At 45.7% G+C, this 19,295-nt stretch overlaps 1 protein-coding gene across 4 annotated transcripts in view; it reads right to left on the bottom strand.

The window, feature by feature from the left end:
• Nucleotides 1-1,289: 1,289 nt before the first annotated feature.
• LOC119401530 (SIN3-HDAC complex-associated factor) overlaps nt 1,290-19,295 on the bottom strand; it is a 29,916-nt gene continuing 11,910 nt past the window's right edge. For 3 of the 4 annotated variants that reach the window (XM_037668419.2, XM_037668418.2, XM_037668420.2), the window contains exons 2-5: nt 15,127-15,386; nt 13,360-13,513; nt 10,750-11,068; nt 1,290-9,805 (exon numbers count right to left, since the gene is read on the bottom strand). In XM_037668419.2, coding sequence (XP_037524347.1) covers nt 9,412-9,805; nt 10,750-11,068; nt 13,360-13,513; nt 15,127-15,360 — 1,101 coding nt within the window. In that variant the 5' untranslated portion in view covers nt 15,361-15,386 and the 3' untranslated portion in view covers nt 1,290-9,411. The remainder of the gene's footprint in view (nt 9,806-10,749; nt 11,069-13,359; nt 13,514-15,126; nt 15,387-19,295) is intronic. The other variant, XR_007417342.1, reaches the window with a different exon arrangement.

Here is a 19,295-nt window from a genome sequence, read left to right as displayed (position 1 = left end):
AAAAAAAAACATGCACACCTGCACACTTTGTTGATGCTGTTGCTGATCAATTATGTCTGCACGCTTTGTAATTGGTGGGTCTTTAAACCAACCATTTGTTGAGCAATTCGCATGTTTTCATGCCTTCTGCGCTTCTCCCACGCAACATTATGCGAGTTAATGACACTCCTTGCACTTAGATATTCCTATAGTTTTTTTTTTGTTTTTTTTTCCAAAACCAGTTTATGCACGGGCATGGGTCTCAGGTAGAACACCCGCTTGCCACGTAAAAGTCCTGGATTCAATTCCCACTCAAACCGAACATATTTTCTTTATTAGTATCTACATTTTTTTTTGCTGCCAACGAACACTACCGATGACAACACCTGTGAAAGAGCGCTTTTAACACTATTTTATATATGGAAAATATATTCGAGGGGATTTTACAACCGTTCGATATACGCAATAATTCGACCACTGCGGGTTCTGCTGCATACAACTGGTTATACCAACTTTAGCACCCTCTAGTAAAAATCCATGGTGTCCAATGTGAAAAAGTCCTGCTGTAGTCCTTACCAGCCATGTTGTACCAGTCCTGGCTTGACTTCTTCGAAGCAAGGTAAGAGTGGATTTGTTGATCAGCTAGACATTCTTTTAGCGTCTTTAATGCAGCTCATTCAAATATCTGCAAGCAGAAGAAAGTCTCTGCACTGGCTCGCAGGCATACATGGAAATGGCTGCACGCGTCTTGTGTCCGTTACGAGCATGCATCACGAATTAGAGACTGCATGCCACCTGGTGTCAGGTGGAGAAATCACGAGCACCAAAAGGTAAGACTTGCATAAAGATAATCGCTAGGTTATTGCTCTATAGACCAATTGAGCTCGATTGGTAGAGCATGGGACGTGTTATTCGAAGGTTGCAGGTTCGGTCCCTGCCGGCGGCAAGTTGTGTTTTTGCCAACTTTAATTTCTTCACATATCATAATTGCTACAAATAACATCGACACTTTCCTTGGCTTCAAACCTGCAGACAGGCAGACGGACATACCATCTACACTCAAACCTCATTATAACAGTCACATATGCCACAAAAACATTATATCCGAAAATTCGTTATAAACGTTCATAACACTGTATTCATGACAAGACTATTCATTTACTTCTTTATAACTGATAATTCGTTATATCCATGTTCTTTATATCGAGGTTTGAGTGTACAACACTGTTAAAAGCAGGCATAGTTAATCCCTGCTTACCGAGGCTTACCGCATCCAAGGGAGACGAGTGAAAGACGCGCAACACACAACGTTCTTGACATGAGATGTATGTTTATTTCTACGACCACTTGAGGTATGACTACGATGAAGGGGGAACAAAAAAAAAAAAGTTATGAACACTCGCTACATCCACGCTCACACCAATAATCCAATGGTACCGCATTCAATTTTAATGTGGACAGTAGGGAAACATCGATAAGAGAAAGCACACATACTCGCTATGACCGGGCAGGTCAAACGAGAAAATGCAGTGCAGCGTGGCACATCACCAGGGAGCATTATGGTGCTTGGCTGACACGTGGTTAAGACGCAGCAGCACCCTCTGTTGGTCTAATTTAATGGCCAATACTGATGCTTGCTACTTTACCATTACACTGAAAGCGTGCGCTACGTTCGTAACCTGGAATTTCCTGGTGCATGGGCGTTAAAGGGACACCAAAGATAACGTTTTTTCTCGTATTAGTAAATTACTCTTTTTCACAATACCAAAATCGCCATGCTTGCTGTGAGAAGGCGATTGGTAAGGGAGAAAACGCGCAAAAAGAAAAGATTGACAATTACTGCTGCGTGAGAAAAAGGGTGCAACTAATAATAATAATATCTGCGGTTTAACGTCCCAAAACCACGATATGATTATGAGAGACGCCGTAGTGGAGGGCTCCGGAAATTTCGACCTCCTGGGGCTCTTTAACGTGCACCTAAATCTAGGTACACGGGCCTCACACATTTTCGCCTCCATCGAAAATGCAGCCGCCGCGACCGGGATTCGATCTCGCGACCTTCGGGTCAGCAGTCGAGCGCCATAACCACTAGACCACCGTGGCGGGGCAAAGGGTGCAACTGCTTTTAAAGTGAAAAATAACTCTTACTTGCTATCTTGAAATGAACAAGACCATGTGTCGAAATTTTGGCTCCAGTGAAACCCCTGTTCCTTCTCTTTTATGTCTAAAGAATGCAATAAATCAAGAAGCAGGGTGTTCTTGTACTCTGTAGTTGATGCACCGGCCAACAGAAAAATTGCGCGAGCTTTAAATTTTTTAATTTCAACTACAGATGACGCTGCTATGTGAAAACCCCACTGTAGCCTGCGCCCAACTGCACACATTCACATTAAGAATACACCAAACACAATCGAAACACACGAAGGAGGTGCAAATTGTTTCTCTTTAAGACGCACAATCACAGGCCATCTCCAAGCTGGGGTGCAAAAAACCGTCCGAACGAATGTACATGGGCGATAACACATGACACACGGTCGAGACGCGAGAAACAATTTACACTCGAGGAAGTAGGACAAAGAGTGTCACAGACGTGACACATGCACCTCGCGACATTGTCACAAGCGTGCACAACGCGAATCACCGGGTTATCCGCAGTTCATACCACCTGGTGTCAGGTAGGCAGATTACAAGTACTAGGGGGACAGAAATACAATGAAGTGCTGTTGAATTCGAGAAGGAATGAAAGGGAAAGAGGAGGAATGAAATGACGAGAGGCTCGTTCAAACAGCCGGGCCTGCGCGATTTGAGCTGCGGTGTGGAGAAGGGCAAATCACATTTCATTTTGCATGGTGTCAACATATAATGCGTTCGTTTATGCACGAAGGCCCGAGTGCTGTGTGTAGAGAGCAATTGCCTGGGGCCAAATGTCGTAAAACTCAAAAAAGAAAGGAACGTGCAGGCCTCAAAACAATGAGATGTTAATTACAAATAAGAGAAGATGGGAAATAGACACAACATATAAGCACATGGCGTGCAGTTCTTGGTCTACAGCGAACCAACAAAAAACATTTGTCACAATGTTATTGCATTTTCATTCATCTCATTCAGAATCATCTCGAGATGTGAAGTGATGACAAACAAAAAATGAGATAAAAATTCCATGCAAAAGTTGGTCAGCTTGTAAAACGCTTCCAGCATAAATAAGTGACAAAAAAAAAATAGACCTCTCCAATGTATATTCACAATGCAAGATGGCAGCTCAACAAACACTAGGCCGGCAAACAAGTGAAAAAAAAAATAACCAGGTAAATGTACACACATGAACATTCTCACCCTCAAGAATATACTAAAAGGTGAATTGCACTTCGAAAGTGAAAAAAAAAAATTATGCACAGACAGGGGTAAAAAAATGCACCTGACAACAATCTGTGATATATTTTTTTCTTTCAATGCCCTTAAGTACCACATGAGGTTCTGCGGTCATGACACAGCCCGTTTTAGAACTCATGTCTGCTATCTACAAATAGGAACGAACCGCAAAAATTGTGAGAAAAAAATCTGGCGAAAAGAATGGGGGGAGGGTATCGCAGCATGCAGGAGACGTACACCAAGCGAAAGCGATTAACAGGAGACACACTGTATGTTAAATGCATCGGTCTGAAGCAAGGTGAAAACCTGGCTGCAAGATCAGATGTTTCATTAACGCGATGCTAGAGAGAAGCATCAAACTGACCTTAGACGGGCAAGCTTTTGCAACTCTTCACAATTTTTTGGCATGGAGATCAGTTACCATTGGAGAGAGTTTGCTTAACTTTCTTCTTTAAAAATTAAGCGATGAAAAAAGGAATTGAAGTTTGGTTTATGCACACAAGGATTTCCATGCTATCTCTCATTCAGTGATAAAGAGTTAAGCTCACGCAGATGCCATCAAGATCCGTGATAACGCTATGGTCACCAGAACACCGGAAAGTTGTCATGTTCACTGGAACACCAGACAACTGTCATTTTCACCAGAATAATGGAAAACTGTCATGTTTGCCAGAACAATGAGAAACTCGCCAGAAAAACATAATCATGTCTATCAATATCATGCGGGGTGCCAGTGCAAAAATTTCAAAGGTGGTGGCGCCACCTATCTTCTGTCTATCTGTATTAGCCTACCCTCCCATCTCTTCAACAGTGACATATTTGGTACTCCAGGCGTCCAAAGCTTATGTTTTAACGTCCTTTTTGAGTGAGCAACTTGGTCGGAGCTTTGGACTTCCAGACCTAAAGGCCAAGCCTTCAGAGATCTGCTGTGCGATTCTCGTCCCTTACGGCATCGGCCCGATGCCCGACATTTATTAGAGCCTACCAACTCTCCAGTTAGTGTGCATCTTCTTCGTTTTACGAATGCCACATGAGCAACTCAGCACGGCTGAAAGATACTGAAGAGTAGAAAGCCCATACGTGGGGCAGGATCATGACACAGCTAATGCTGCACGTGTTGAGAGGTAATCCGCGTCTTAAACAACGAGGAAATTTCGCTTGCAGCCAAGGTTACACATCACCGGAAGACCGCAGCATTACAACGCGGAATGACACAAGGCCCAAATTATGCAGGAAACCTACGCTTTGTGCTACGTTGGTTGTCACCGGAAACAAATTTCCACCAGCGTTATGTGCAACAAGCAGCAAAGTGCGTGCGGTTGTAAAACGCAGCTTCGTACTCCACACAAGCCATTAACACAGCAAACAAGTTTTAACAATCAATGTACTTTGCACTCATATGACACACAAATACTGCAAGTCACTTGCAGTAATCACACATGATCGTTTCGGTACGAAACTGATCAATAAACACAGAAGGAACAAAAGAAAAGAAAGTGTAAGCATTCATGATTCCTAAAAATATTTAAAAAGAGCATGATTTGGGCTATTTCGAGTGCGTGAATCACTCACTGCATCGAATTTCAGGCAGTAGATGAAGCAAGCGTACGCAATCTAGGTTCTGCACTCGGTTTTGGCCCTGTGTCATCGCATACACCACAACACAAGAAATTTTCAGCATTAGAAGCTAAGCAAGGGGATGCATTTCTGTCATGGGATGAATGAACAACACACGACGAGGGGTTTACATCGTACGACAGCAACGCTGCACATTGGAATGCAGCCAGAGGACTAATTAACAACTGGGGATGGTCACACACGATTACAGAGCACACATTGCTATGAAGAAGAAAAAAAAAACGCCTTGGAAAGAACACCTGGGCCTCCCAAACACACGCAACCACGACTTTTTTAGCCAGTCGGCAAGAACAAGCGCGGTAGAACGTGGGCTTTGGGATTCTCTTTTTTTTTTTACGTCTTAGAAAAAAGTGGCAGTGACTTCCCGACTAGCTCACAACAACATTCTCATCCATTCGACTATCTTGTCAAAACCATGCAGCTTTCTTTCATTCCTTTGGAGAGGTGCTCGGCTGGCCGTTCAGCCCTTCAAGGCGACTGTGCCAATACAGTTTAATCTGTGCTGCTAGACTAAGTCGCAAAGCAGCCACGCTTACATATTTGATCATTTTTCTCTCTTATTGTCAAATATGCATTCTGTAAAGAGTGTAGAACAAACATAAGCTAACTTTTAGCAACTTTCTCCACACACTAGACTATAGTGTGCCATCCGAATTAATGAAGTTCAGAACAAATACATACCGCCTGCAATCATGAAATGTTTTTAAAAGATATGCTGCTTCGCAACATTAAGACAATTGGGACTATTACGATGTCCAGTTTAAACTTGCAGAATGCGGCACTAAACTGCACGAAATGAATGTGTCACGAGCATGACAGATGTAAGTGCGAACGTCACGATCGTGACGCAACACAATTCCATCCCGCCTAGTCACTACAGCACAATCAGGCCGATGGCCTTTGAGGCGTCAAACGAGGAAATAAATCCACACAGCAACGCACCCTCAGGGTTGGCCGACACGTGTCGAGACCTCTCCGAAAAAGCTCGCCCGTTTACCACCACAACACCAACGACTCACAAAGGGGGGCTGGGCATAGATTTTTCAACAACCGCAGGGAAATGCGAAACACTCTTCGGAGAAAAACAGCGCACAACAACGGTCAAGAAGAGAAAACAGCACATGGCATCCACTAGCTACGAGAGCCGAACTACAACACACACCCCCCGGAGTTGCGGGCACAATCGCCCAACGACCGAGGGCCTTTCAGGGTGAACCTTCCAACGAGCCATTAGCGTTTCAGCTGTTTTTCCCAATTTTGATGAGATTATGCAGCTGATGCGGACACAAGATGTTGTACTTGGTGGCGTCAACAAAACAACTGAGTCGGCGTTTTTTTTTTTTTAGTGCAGGTACGGCAAGTGACTCGCAGCGGCCGCCAGCAGTTTTCTCGGGTGCGAGTGGTTGATTTCACCGCAAAGGTCGTCTTGACAGTTTAACAAGAATATCCGCAGTGTTGCTCGTACAATGAGGCTGTAGCCAAATGTAGCAAAAAGGGAGGCAACAAAGCTTTGCACTTGTAACTTTTGATGACTTGTTGCTTCGTTTTACAAGGCATTGAGACAATCCTGCACGTGATTGAGCACCACCTGCTCACATCCAAACCAAGATTTAGGAATCAGAGTTGAACAGAAAGCCGAGCAAGAACAACCTAATCTACAGCATCAACGAAATGCTGCACATCAAAGGTCGTAAGTTTCAGGGCAGAAAATTTCAGACTTGCAGCAAACTGTATTAGCGGAGGGAGAACTACACCGAAGGAAGGAACACCAAACTGCAAGCAGTCTCTGAGATGCTCATCACACACGGCACATCTTCAAAAAAATACAGTCAGCCGCACAAACCTGCCAAACCACACCTATGCCAGTCCTTGATGCCCCCCAAAAAACCCAGCGTCCACAATCTTGCCAACCCAAGTTCCGGTCATCCCCAATTCTCTACCATGATCCATTACGGTCACGCTTGCTGTGAGCAACATCGGTGCTTAGGTTACTCCTCATCAACTCAGCAGGGTGCGTCTCATATGAGACAGTTTTTTTTTTTGTCCACACCTCCGCCACCTGGTGACGGCGGACCGACTTTCCTTCTGACTAGAGTACAAAAATGGAAAAAATGTGTTATGTGGTGGTGTTGCCTTTGTAAAGACTCCCTGAGCCCTCCGACTCGCCTCGACAACGAGGCGTGGTGACCAGTTCTGCATAATTTTCTATTCGCGGTCGAAAAAGATGGGAAAACAAGAGCTAGAATAAAATTAAATTCATCCGCGCCTTCGGTTATAGAGGTGCGCTCAACGTTTGAGCCATCTGCCTCCCCGCAACTCGCGAGCCCAGGCGGAAACGCATCTGAGACGGTGTTCCGAGGCACCGCGAGATTTCGAGCTTAGCAGCCTCTACGACACCCCTTTATGCATTTGTGATCTGCAGGAGGAAGACAGGACGATGAGTTCGAGCTCAGATCGACAAAAATGTGGAACCTCGTCACGCGAGCCAGCTCGGCTGAGGCAAATCACAGCCTGCTGACAGGGCGCCGATCGAGGGGCCTTCGCCTTCTCGCCCGGAGGCAAGTCCGCAGAGCATGGTGGTGGTATAATGAGCACGTAGAAAGCTTGCATATTCCATTGCAGCGGAGCAATATACCAACTTCCGCGACGGGAAAGGGTGCCAAGGAGAGTGACGGAACTCGATGCGCCCGTCACTCCGACCGCTCGCCTTGCATCCCTTCAATTTGTAGGTAAAAAATCCTGCATGCCACACCTCTTCCTTTTTTTTCCCCTCTCCACGAAGGACGACCACGCCGTTGTTCAGGACAAGTCTTGGGACAAACAAGGCGTTTTCCACGGGATTCGGTGCAACCACTTTCTTCGCCTCCTGTCGGAATTGTGCATATTTGTGGTGAGCAAGGCTGGTGACAGCCAAGGAGCTGGTGAGGAACCAACTAGATGGTGAAATACTGCTTCACGGGTTGCGGGTATGGAAGTAAACCCACCGCAGCTGAACCAAAAACGCTGGGGACATAAGCCGCGATCGCCATCACGTCACGACGTCGCCAGAGAACAAAACGACCCCCCGATGAAGAAGTGATGCGCACTCTTCCTCCCTCACCACTTTGATGTACTTGTCATCACAATAAGAAGTGAATGACAACATAACATGAGCGAGTGCAGCTCCCTGTATCTTTTTTTTTTTTTTGTTACTGAAATGAAATGATTCCACCATACTGCTCTCAAAGGTAAAGTCGAAAAAAGATACATGTTATAACCCCTCCGGACATTTGAGGTACTCAACGGCCTGCAAACATAACAAAGATACACAACCGGGCACAAAATTACATGAAAATAAAGCCTGACGTAGCAATTCATTGTACAGGCATTATATTACTTTCCCAGCAAACTCAAAAAGCAGAAAGAAATTTCATTAACGAAACACAGACTTCTTTATGCAAGGCTTGGAATGTACTGTTCGAAAACTGCGCTCGTTGGCTTTAAAAGCGAAAAAGAAAGAAACGACGTGGCTTTTAAAATTGGTCCGAGTCGAAGCAATGAAACGTGTGGAAGTGTACTGGGCAGAATGCGCAATTGCGAATTTCCTCTGTTCGTTTACACCAAAAACAAAACAGTTCTCTCTAAATGATGCCGGGGTGAACTGCGAATCATGAGTTATCCACGCGTATTCTAAAACAAGAGCTTCCAGACGTGACGTTCCATTACGGCATAAAACTTTGCGGATCTTCCTCCGTAATGTCTCGGGCGTCAAAACCGATCGAAGTTCATTCGCAAAGTTGGATAAAATGTCAAATTTAACAACGGGGTGCGAACGAAACAAGAACTGAGACACGGTGTGACGTAGTGTCAAACCCACAACGTTATAGAAAGAACATGACCGACACAGAAAAGTTCAGAAAATAGCAGCAGCACTGAAGCTCGTTCACCAAGCCTCACTCCATATGTGACGATACAGTGCTGCGCTAAGGAAAAAAAAAAGGCACATCAAAGACGGATGTTTCAAACATGCAAAAGAACGTAAATGAAGCATAACGCGCATGCGGAGCTTAAAAAAACACAGGTACAGAAGCGATAGGTCGAAAACATAGTAAAGCTTGTGCCACAATTCCCACCCAAAGAAGCTTTTCTAAACCGAGCATGACAACCGAAGAAAAACAACTGGCATTTGTCATAATGAGGGAATAAATTAAGAGCAATAAATTAGGGTCAGAGTGCAGGGCGTGATTAACAAGTCTGGAGGGACTGGGGTATCTGGGTATGTCAGGGAGGTGAGAATATACAGCTGAGATTACGAAATGAGGATGAATCTAACAAGGGGAACAAGGGAGGGAAGGGGAGGAAATAAATACAAAACAGAAAACAGATGTAAGAGAGAGAAAAAAAAACAAAAAGAATTTGTGGGACAACCTAAGGTATAAGCCAACGTTAATCGCTGGCACCGTCTGGTGAGGTGGAACCGCGCGAAAGGTTTTCAGAGGCATCGGGACTGCTCGGGTTGCAGTCCGACATCTCGGGTGTGGGAAAGAGGAGTGCCGCGGATGCGCCCAGGTCGTCCGTTGGCGATGCCTCGGGCATCGTCAGCATTGCGCTCACCGGCACGGATGAGTCCGCGACAGAGGACGGTGAGGCGGCGTTTATTGGCATTGTCGACGCATCGGTGTCCTCTGCCGCGAGACGGGTGCCACTGTCGGCGGCGTCTTCGGGCACCTTGGCGGTGTTCAGGCGCCGCCGTCTGCATCGGCAGGGCCGGAGGAGCTTGGGATAGATCAACACTTCGCCGTGCGGGCCCTTGAAGATGATGCCGCAGCAGACCTTCTCCCTGGAAGCAAAAGATTGCGATGAGAAGCTGATAAGGACCGTGGAATACATGCCACTTTCTTACATCTGATAGGACCGTGGAATACATGCCAGTTCTTACAGCTGACAGGACCGTGGAATACATGCCAGTTCGACGGAAACTTGTCTGGTCAGAATGAAACATGAGGAATGAAAGTACACCACCAAATGAACGTTTAAAAGAAAAGACGTTTCGGCTTCCATGCAGAAGCCTTGTTACCCCTAGTTTTGGTTTTTTAGGCGCTGAAAGAACGCGCGTACGTTGCAAACTGACTTGCCTAAGAAATGTCGCTCCCCCAGCTTGTGATAAGAAACACCACATTAGATTTGTTGATTGTGTATCCTGTGTCGGTCTACGAGTTTTCATTATCCTGCGAAATGTACTATATTGGGCAGACAAAACAGTGTCTGAATAACAGATTGCATGAACACTGCTATAATGCGAGAAATAAGCTTACGGCGGGAGGATTCCTGACGACGCATTGCAGAAGCTGTTGGTGCTCCCCTGATCTGTATAGTTGCATTGTTATCGGCCGTTCTAGGGATTGGTTAACACGGGAGATAAAAGATGCCGAAGCTATAAAAGAATTAGGACACTTGCGTGTGAGCTCGTCATCGATTTCCTTGTCGGAAAAGGAGATGACGTTCCTTAGTTTAAGAACATGTGCAAGATGAGTTGTGCTTTCTCGCGGCTGTATAAAATGGGTGTGAATGGCATGAAATAAACCGTTGGAAGTTTAGTGCCCACCTATCTCTACGTCTGTGTCGTGTTCCTTTTATGTACCGCGCTAATACACGCTACATTCTTGAAATCAGCACACAAATATACATAAACTCACCAACTTTCATCAAAATTGATTAAGAAATAAAAAATTTTAAGAGCAGCGTCCCCCCTTAAATGCACAGAGCGCAATCCGATCTACTCACTTCCTCCAGAAGCTCATGTCGAGAAACGAGGAGATCTTGAACGGCGTTGCCAGTTTGCCCCGTCTGTTGGCAGACGAGTCTACCACGTAGTCGTCCCTGCGGCCGCTCCCGCTGCCTCGCTGCTTCCGCTTCTTCTTCTTCTTTTTTGATGGCCGTGGCTTCATTGTGCGACAGCTCCGCCGGCGGTCCTCGTCGTCGTACTCTTCCTCGTCCTCGTCCAGGATGCCAGAGTCTTCGGACGAGTTGCTCGGCGTTGGACTGGCTGCCCGGCTCTCCGGCGGCGACGGCATCGACGACTCGCTCAGGCTCTCATCGCCGACTGTCAAACCAAACAAAGAAGCAAGCAGCAAAAGATAGTTATGGATCGTTAAGGAAGAGGAAATGTAAGGTGAGATGTCATGTGAAGGAATGGTATCCAGAAAGTTCGCAGTCAGTGCGCAAGGCATTGCTGGCCATGTGCTGCCACATTTATGAGGCATTTGCAGCATGCCACGACTGTACAGACAAGGTTGTCATCAACCCCCAATCATGCGAGCATGACAAAAGATTCAGTCCGTCTGTAAGCGTATTACAGTTTACTCGTTAGCTTGTTGAAGTTCCTGTCATGTTAGGCAGGGTGAGTTGGATAGCTTTTCGGCACCTCACTTCCTTAAAGGAGTACTGACATGAATTTTAAATATTTTCGGATTGTCGCTCTAAATTAAAACACTGGTGTCGAGAACCCTAAGAAGAGTAATGCGGTGCCTTGAAATGCATCAAATGTATATATTGTGAGACGACGTCAGGTACGACGGAACGATTGTTATATTTACTAGGGGTGTGCGAATATTCGAAATTTCGAATATTTTTCGAATAGCGTTTGCTATTCGATTCGATTCGCACTGAAATTTTACTATTCGAACTTCCCAAAGACAAATGCAGTCAACGTCCGGTTGAAAGGGACCCCTTCAAATTTTCAATATGCTTCACCTCATTACACTCTCGTAGTGCGGCAGAGCTGCCTTTCAAACTCCGTTACGGTCAAACTTAGCCAAGAGACAAAGTCCGCTTGGAAGTGGTCCCTAGATTTTCAACATGCTTCACCTCATCACACCCCCGTATTGCGGCAAAGCTGCCTTTCAATGTCCGTTACGGTCGAACTTGGCCAAGAGACAGTCAACATCCGATTGGAAGTGGTCCCTAGATTTTCAACATGCTTCACCTCATCACACCCCCGTGTTGCGGCAAAGCTGCCTTTCAAGCTCCGCTACGGTCGCAAATGTATTAACTCAAGAAAACGCTGGTTCCAATATGGAGGTGAAAGATGTGGCAGAATTGGGGGCTCAATTAATGCTGTTTTGGACTTGAAATTTGGGCAGGAAGTCCGGAAAATCGGACGCCGAAGCTTTTTAGCATCCAAAATTTCAGATGTTCTTATATATCGACGTCTACGAGGCAGATTTTGGAACTCCGGACTTGAAGGGAGCACACCCTTGTCCGCCACATCAGTTGGGCTTCCACAGAAGTTGAAAGAGGAGGAGAGGCTGAGGAAATGGCATCTCTGCCTATCACGTGTAAAGTGTTGTCGGCAACACTTTGGTTGCACCAAATCATGTACATAAATGCAATTCGGCCTCTACATTGCCTCACTCTTGATAAGAAAGACAACTATGAAATATGACCCCACCAGTGCTTCATCAACCTAGCGAAAAGAAACACTTTCATGTTGCTATCTCACAAGAGCATACTTAGGGATTCTCTGCAACTTTTTCTGTAATTTCACTTCGAATTATTCGAAAAATGTTTGAGAAATATTCGAAAATTATTCGAAATTATTCGATTCGATTCGCACTCAATCTTTATTATTCGAATTCGCTTCGCACCCAAAATCTTGCTATTCGCACAGCTCTAATATTTACAGCAAAGGCACGCGAACCAAAAACCGAACACCGGCGAGCCAACACGATGATGATGTCTACGATGATTTGTATGCACAAGTGAAGATGATGAACGGCACAGTCAGCGCTCACACTATGTGTACACCACTATCTTTAAAAAAAAAGAACACTTTCAGTTTCGATATCGAGAGGGAAGCTTCTCAGTGACGTGTTATTGCAGTGTGACATCACGGGGAGAGAGCAACTCGCGATGTACTAGTGGCAGATACGTGATCTGCTCGTTGTGCATGTAAACAACGATGAGTGAATTATCATCCAGTGACCCCAGCAGTGATTTCTGCGATTTACGCTGCATGCAGGACAGAGAGTTCGCAAACTCAGTGCAACTGTGTTGACTCGTCAAGATAATGCCCAATTGCGGTGGGGCTGGCTTGCTGGTGCTCAGCGACGAAAACTTTAAAATCAAAGTAAAATTCTTTAGTACGTGTTGTCTGACTCCGGTGTGTGGAGAGTGTTCGTACTGCACACCAAGGAAATGAAAAGCGTCCCTTTTACGATGTCTTGAAATCGTGTCATTACTCCCTTAACGAACACGACGACCGAACACTTCTGTGATGGCCACGTGAGCTGGTGTGAACTAAGTTTTAACGGACATGACGAGAAAGGAGGCAAACAGGACTGCCACTTATGCATTAACAATTAGCAGACATTAAATAGAAAGAGAGAGACTCACTGGTGATGTCATCCGATAGGGCGCCACCACTGAGGTCGAGCTTGCACCGCTTCTCGGCAGTCAGTCGATGGTGTTTCTTGAGCGGCCGCTTTGGCGGTTTCACCTTGCCCTTGTTCACCGACTTCGTCCCGGGCCCTGCCCTCGCGTCAACCACCTAAAGGGGGGTGGGGAGACCGACGCGTCTGTCACAACGCATGTTGGCGCTTTTCGGATGCATTTGGGAAGCCGCTTCACACGAACGATCTGGCAGCTTCCCACAAGTGCGCTTAAGCTGTTTCAATGAAGAGGTCAGCTGCAACGAAACTTTGGAGGAACGAATAGCCTAGTTTTAAATCCTGTAGATATACACAAGCTCAAGTACGGAACTTTACGACTGAAATACGAGTCGAAGTGTCACGGATGTTGAGCCTCCGGCATTCTCTTAGGATGTCAAGGAAGCGAGACTGAGAGACATTATCATGACTATATTAATGTGCACTAACAGACAATAATGCCAAGTATAGGGGATGTTATTAGTAGTAAATGTAAGGTAAATGTGAAGGATATGTAAGGTAAATGTCACATTTACTACTAATAACATCCCCTATACTTTCCTTGGCAGTATTGTCTGTTAGTGCACATTGATATTGTGTATAACAAAGAAAAAACGAGCCCTTAAGATTTCCACTTCTTTCCTTTATGATGACTAACACACACGAACCTAGGCTATCAGTCGCAGAAACATCAACATACAAGAAAAATTAGGGTTACCCTCAAGACGTGTTGTTGCAGCTCCAGATGCCACTTTTTTACTCACCAAAAAGACAGAACTGCGGGTGACGAATAGGAGCAGGGCACTCATGTTACGTAGCAGAAGTCAGTGCACCATGGTTGCCAAGCCTGCTCAGCCCGTTGGTGGCGTCACCATGGCCTCCGCGATCGAACAATGTGCGCTCTGATCTCGGAGGCCATGGCGTCACTGCTATGGTTACAACACCTTCCGCGAGGCGGACGTTGGCGCCGATGTACTCGGCATGTAGGTGCGTCGTTCCCGTGGTTATGACGCCTTGTGCGTGGCTGGGTGACAAGTGGCGATAATTAAAATGGCTTTAAAATGCAATGCCACTTTGTTTTTGCAGTACTTGCGATATCGTGAACGTAAATCACATAATGCAGTTTTAACTAACGGCCATAGCACTGCACATTGGCATCCCATCCATTGCATGAAATGGTCGCATCACGATGCTTTCGGTGCTGCTTGTTCACCTGACTGGCAAGTGATGTTCGAACATTACAGCTGCACATAATTACCAGTTTAGCCCAATACCAGTTCACCTTACTGGTACACCCAATTTCCAGTTCACCTGTAAACCAGTGCACCTAATTACTTGCTTGCCTAATAACTGAAGGGCAATATTTGAACATTACTGGTACACATAATTACTGGCTCCATCTATTACCAGTTCACCTAACCACTGGTGCAACCAAGTGCCAGTTCACTGGTGCACTAACTACTGTTCACCTAATAACCAGAGGGTGATGTTTGAACATTACTGGTGCACATAATTACCGGTTAAATCTATTACTACTTCACCTAAACACTGGTGTACCCAATTACCAGTTCACCTAAACACTGGTGCACCAAATAACTTGTTCAACTAAGTTTAGAACATTGCAGGTGTACATAATTGCCAGTTATACCTATTACCATTTCACTATGCACCGGTGAACCAAATAATTACTGGTTCACCTAATAACCAGTGAATAGTGAATACAAAGCACGCTCACATGATGCCAGTCTCTGGTGGTACCGGGTGGGAGCTTCTTCCAGCGCTTGACCAGAAGCACACAGGCATTGCAGATCTCGCCGGAGCGGCGATCCTCAGCCACAATGCGGAAGCAGCGCGCAAACTCGGCCTCATACTTTTTGGAGTCAGTGAATCGCGATGAGGACGACTTGGCTCGGCAGATGCAGCAGCCGAGCGCAGAGCGGTAGATCTTGGGCTTGTGGAAGCTAAACATGGCCGCCCGGTCACCAGCTCCTCCAACTGCGAGCCAACAAAAAGGAGGAGGCCGATCGCTCAATTACAAGAGCACGGCAAGAACAGCATGATGACACTTTGTCTCACATAAAAAACGTCCAAAAAAATCATCGGCCCATCCGCTCCGTGAAGATGGTCAGACAGTGAAGCTGTCTTGGTTATACCGAGCGTTACACCAAGTCTTACACAAGCTCACAACGCTGCGTCTTCAGCACGGCAGCATCATTTCCGTTCACAGTCAAGTTCGCACCAACTTTTCCTCGGAGGTGTGCAGTGGTGCAGACTACACAAGGTCTATCCATTTATAATCAGGCGAAGTCTATACACGTGAGCCTAAACGACTAGCTAGCATGATCACGTGATCTCATGAATCCGCCACTAGATCACAAATTCTAGCTCTTAAACATGGTTGGTCAAAGGAAGATCACATGACCTGCCTGCTCAGCCAATGGCGTGTCGGTAAATGCCTACTACTGCTCCTACTACTACTACTACTATGGCACATGTTAGGTAAAGATAGCTTCGCTGTAAAAATGCAGGCACTCGAAAGGGACAACAGATAGCTTTAGCAAAACTGCTAGCCGGCCTAGTTGGAACGAATTCATTGTAGCACTTGCGCGAAAACAAACGGGGACGAAGAAAGGAGACACACGAACAAGCGCAATCTAACAACTGATTTATTTTTGAAAAAAGCGTTTGCTTAAAAGCCCAACGTGATCTGCGCGCTTCCGCCAGAGAGCACACACCATCCGCGCATACAACAATCAATAGACCACGATGCCCGAGATCATCGCGTCCACACAAAATGAAAAGGGAACGTCATTAAAGATACGCGGACAGCAGCAAATAGCTTTAGCGTGTCCGGTATATGCTTTGGTTGTGGTGCAATACCGCGTTATGGGTAACAACGTCTCAAGACATTTGCCTAACCACAAGGCCTTTCAGATGTGCTTTTGTATTCCATGAACCTTCCAATAAAACAAAAAGTTAAAGAGCCAGCACATTCGTAATTATGGCACTGCCAGCAATTTACACAAGCAGAAAAGGAGAACACACTTCGTTACTGCAATAATGTGTTTGCCTGGTTGATCTCTGCTGTTAGACTCCACCAATATGGCCACCCAAATTTATGCCTACAATAGGCAGGTAATCTCTGAAGGCTAAGTTTGTGGACAAACTAAAGCTCTCTACTAATGTAAGAGCAGAAAGAACAGAGAAAGGAGGCCATGTTATGCAGAATTATAATGAAGAGAAACACTATATACGTTTGGAATTATGAAGCACCTTTAGGACACATCATTTTTACTCCCCTAAGGGAGTGAAAAGGACACTGCGCTTAATATATATTTTTTTTTCAATTCTTGACTGATTTTGATTAACCTTGCTGAGTTTATGTATACTTGTGCATCGATTTCAAGTATGCAATTATTTTTCTAGCACATTATGATGTTTTCACTCAATGTGCCATTCTGGGAGCAAGAATTCGCCGGGAGAAAGTTACCACATAAACCAGCATATCGGGATAATCTGGAGTGACAAATGTGTGCAAGAGAACAAGAATAGATGACGTAAACTCATTTGAATAAAAGTTATGCAACGTTGAACAATTGTGACTGAAATACCAGCCTGACATCAACTTGCTCGCCAAAGTTCAGGAATTGCACAAGCCAACCAGTATCCCATTCTTAGGCAACACACAAATCCCGGCTTTGTCGCACTATCGATTACTTATTTAAAGGTTAATGACGTGACAGTGAACACAGCCACACCTTGGGCAATGCTCTAGTGCGTGGTAAAGTGGCTCTGGCAACTGCGAGTAACAGGATAGCAAAAAAGTGACGAGGCAATCAGGGGGCATACCGCGCATGTCGCACGTCACGTCAAAGCATCTCCCCACTGTCAACACTTACAGGTGTCTCGTAACGCATCCACAAAGATATGGTGACCACCGGCAGCCAGGTACGCCGACACATGCCTGTTACGACCATCCGCAAACATTCACACCTTCGCAAAGATAAAGAGCAGCTTAGAAGGACGGACACACATTCCATGCTTTACGCAAGGCTTACAAATGAGCGCTGTATACTCCGTTTCATACATAGCAGTCAACGCCGTGAACGCTACGCAAGAAGTTCGGTCAGCAAAATGTATAACCCCGTGCTTCTCATAACCACGTTTCGTCCCTGTAAGTGCTCGTGCGAGCAGAGCTAGGGCACATGTGTGAAGCGTCACGTCAAACGAAAAACAAAGAAACGAAGAGAACTAAGAGATATAGAACAAGGAAGAGCAGTGTTCATATCGAAGCCAGTAAAACTTCAAATTTTTTACACTGCATAAAACTGAAAGAAATCACACAGTTGGTTCGAAACAAGAATGAACTAATTTCCTAGTGCAAACACATATACTCCAAGAAGTCTCACCAGCCTCCACAGCAACACTAGAGAGAAATACAATTCTTCTCGTGTTAGTAAATTACTCTAAAAAATTCCAAATTCGCCAGGCTATCCTTGAGAAAAAAACGTGCAAAAATAAAATGCGGGTGGCGACACCACCCTGAATTTCCCGAACCAAACGTTGTGACGTCATAGACTTTGATGGCATCTACTAGGTTCTACGTAGTTCCTAATCAGTAAAAATGAAGTACATTGTCATCTGAGGAGGCTAGAGACTTAGCATACCAGGTTTCAGGAAATTTTGTTGAGCCAATGCCGCCAAAGTATGAAAAATACACTTTGAAATTCATGATGCCCTGTGCGGCACTTTAGGCATGAAATTTAAAACTAAACTTCAACCTCGATTTTCTCCTTTATTAATAAACCTATGATGGTGAAATTAACGACATTAGAGTTCTCAGAGTGCAATTTATAAATATAAACCGATTCACTGCAAATCTGTAATAATATAATATCTGGGGTTTAACATCCCAAAACCACAATATGATTACGAGGGACGCAGTAGTGGAGGGCTCTGGAAATTGCGACCACCTGGGGTTCTTTAACGTGCACCTAAATCTAAGTACACCGGCCTCAAACATTTTCGCCTCCATCGAAAATGCAGCCGCCGCGGCTGGGATTTGATCCCACGACCTTTGGGTCAGCAGTCGAGTGCCATACCGCTAAACCACCGTGGCGGGACGATTTACTGCAAATCAGTTCAGCGGAACAGTGCACTAGTTTCTGTCCATATGCTTCGAGTTGTCGATGAATTCACCCTAGCGCTTCCAATTGCTAGATTCCTCGTTAACTCAACTGGGAGAGTGACTGCCCCGGAATGGCAGTGGTCCCGAGTTCGATCGCCGGACCAGGACAAACTTTTCGGCATCTAAGAGGCTTTCTTTTCGAGAAATTCGTATGGACTTAATTCCTGTAGCTTTGTGCTAGAAATGGGTGGTTGTCAATTTCCCTTTCGAAACCGATTCATTGCTTTTCTTAAGTGTACTTTTAACTGCTACGTAACTGTGTGTGGCTTTTGCGACCGCCAAGAGAGGACAGTGCCGACGCGTCGGACTTGTGATGTCATGCGTCCATTGTGTCGCAACGGAAGCGTAGGAGCACGACCTGACATCGCGGGGTCGCGCTCCTTTTCGCTGCCTCGACCTCGACACACATATACACGTTCGCCGTCCCGCGGGCCGTCTCGCTCCGAGTATCGCACTGCACGCTACGCGCTCGGGCTGCCGCGCCGCGCGTGACAGCACGCGATCGCGCGCAACCACCGAAGGTCGTCGTCAAAGGCGCCACGACAATCTTTTCAGTGAAAGACGTACGTCCCCCTCCCCCCTCTTTCCCTCGCCCTCCACAATTCACCCATTTCAATGAAGGGTCGTCGAAGGAACGGCGCTATTCTTTTCTCGGCTGCCGGTTGAGATTCTTCGCAGCAGAAAAAAAAATCGACCGAAAAATCCTTCGCGATAAA

This window comes from Rhipicephalus sanguineus, chromosome 8 (genome assembly GCF_013339695.2).
Source record: "Rhipicephalus sanguineus isolate Rsan-2018 chromosome 8, BIME_Rsan_1.4, whole genome shotgun sequence".
NCBI classification, from domain to species: Eukaryota; Metazoa; Arthropoda; class Arachnida; order Ixodida; family Ixodidae; genus Rhipicephalus; species Rhipicephalus sanguineus.
The sequence above is the reverse complement of the archived record's forward strand: the minus strand, read 5'-3'. Positions and strand labels throughout refer to the sequence as shown.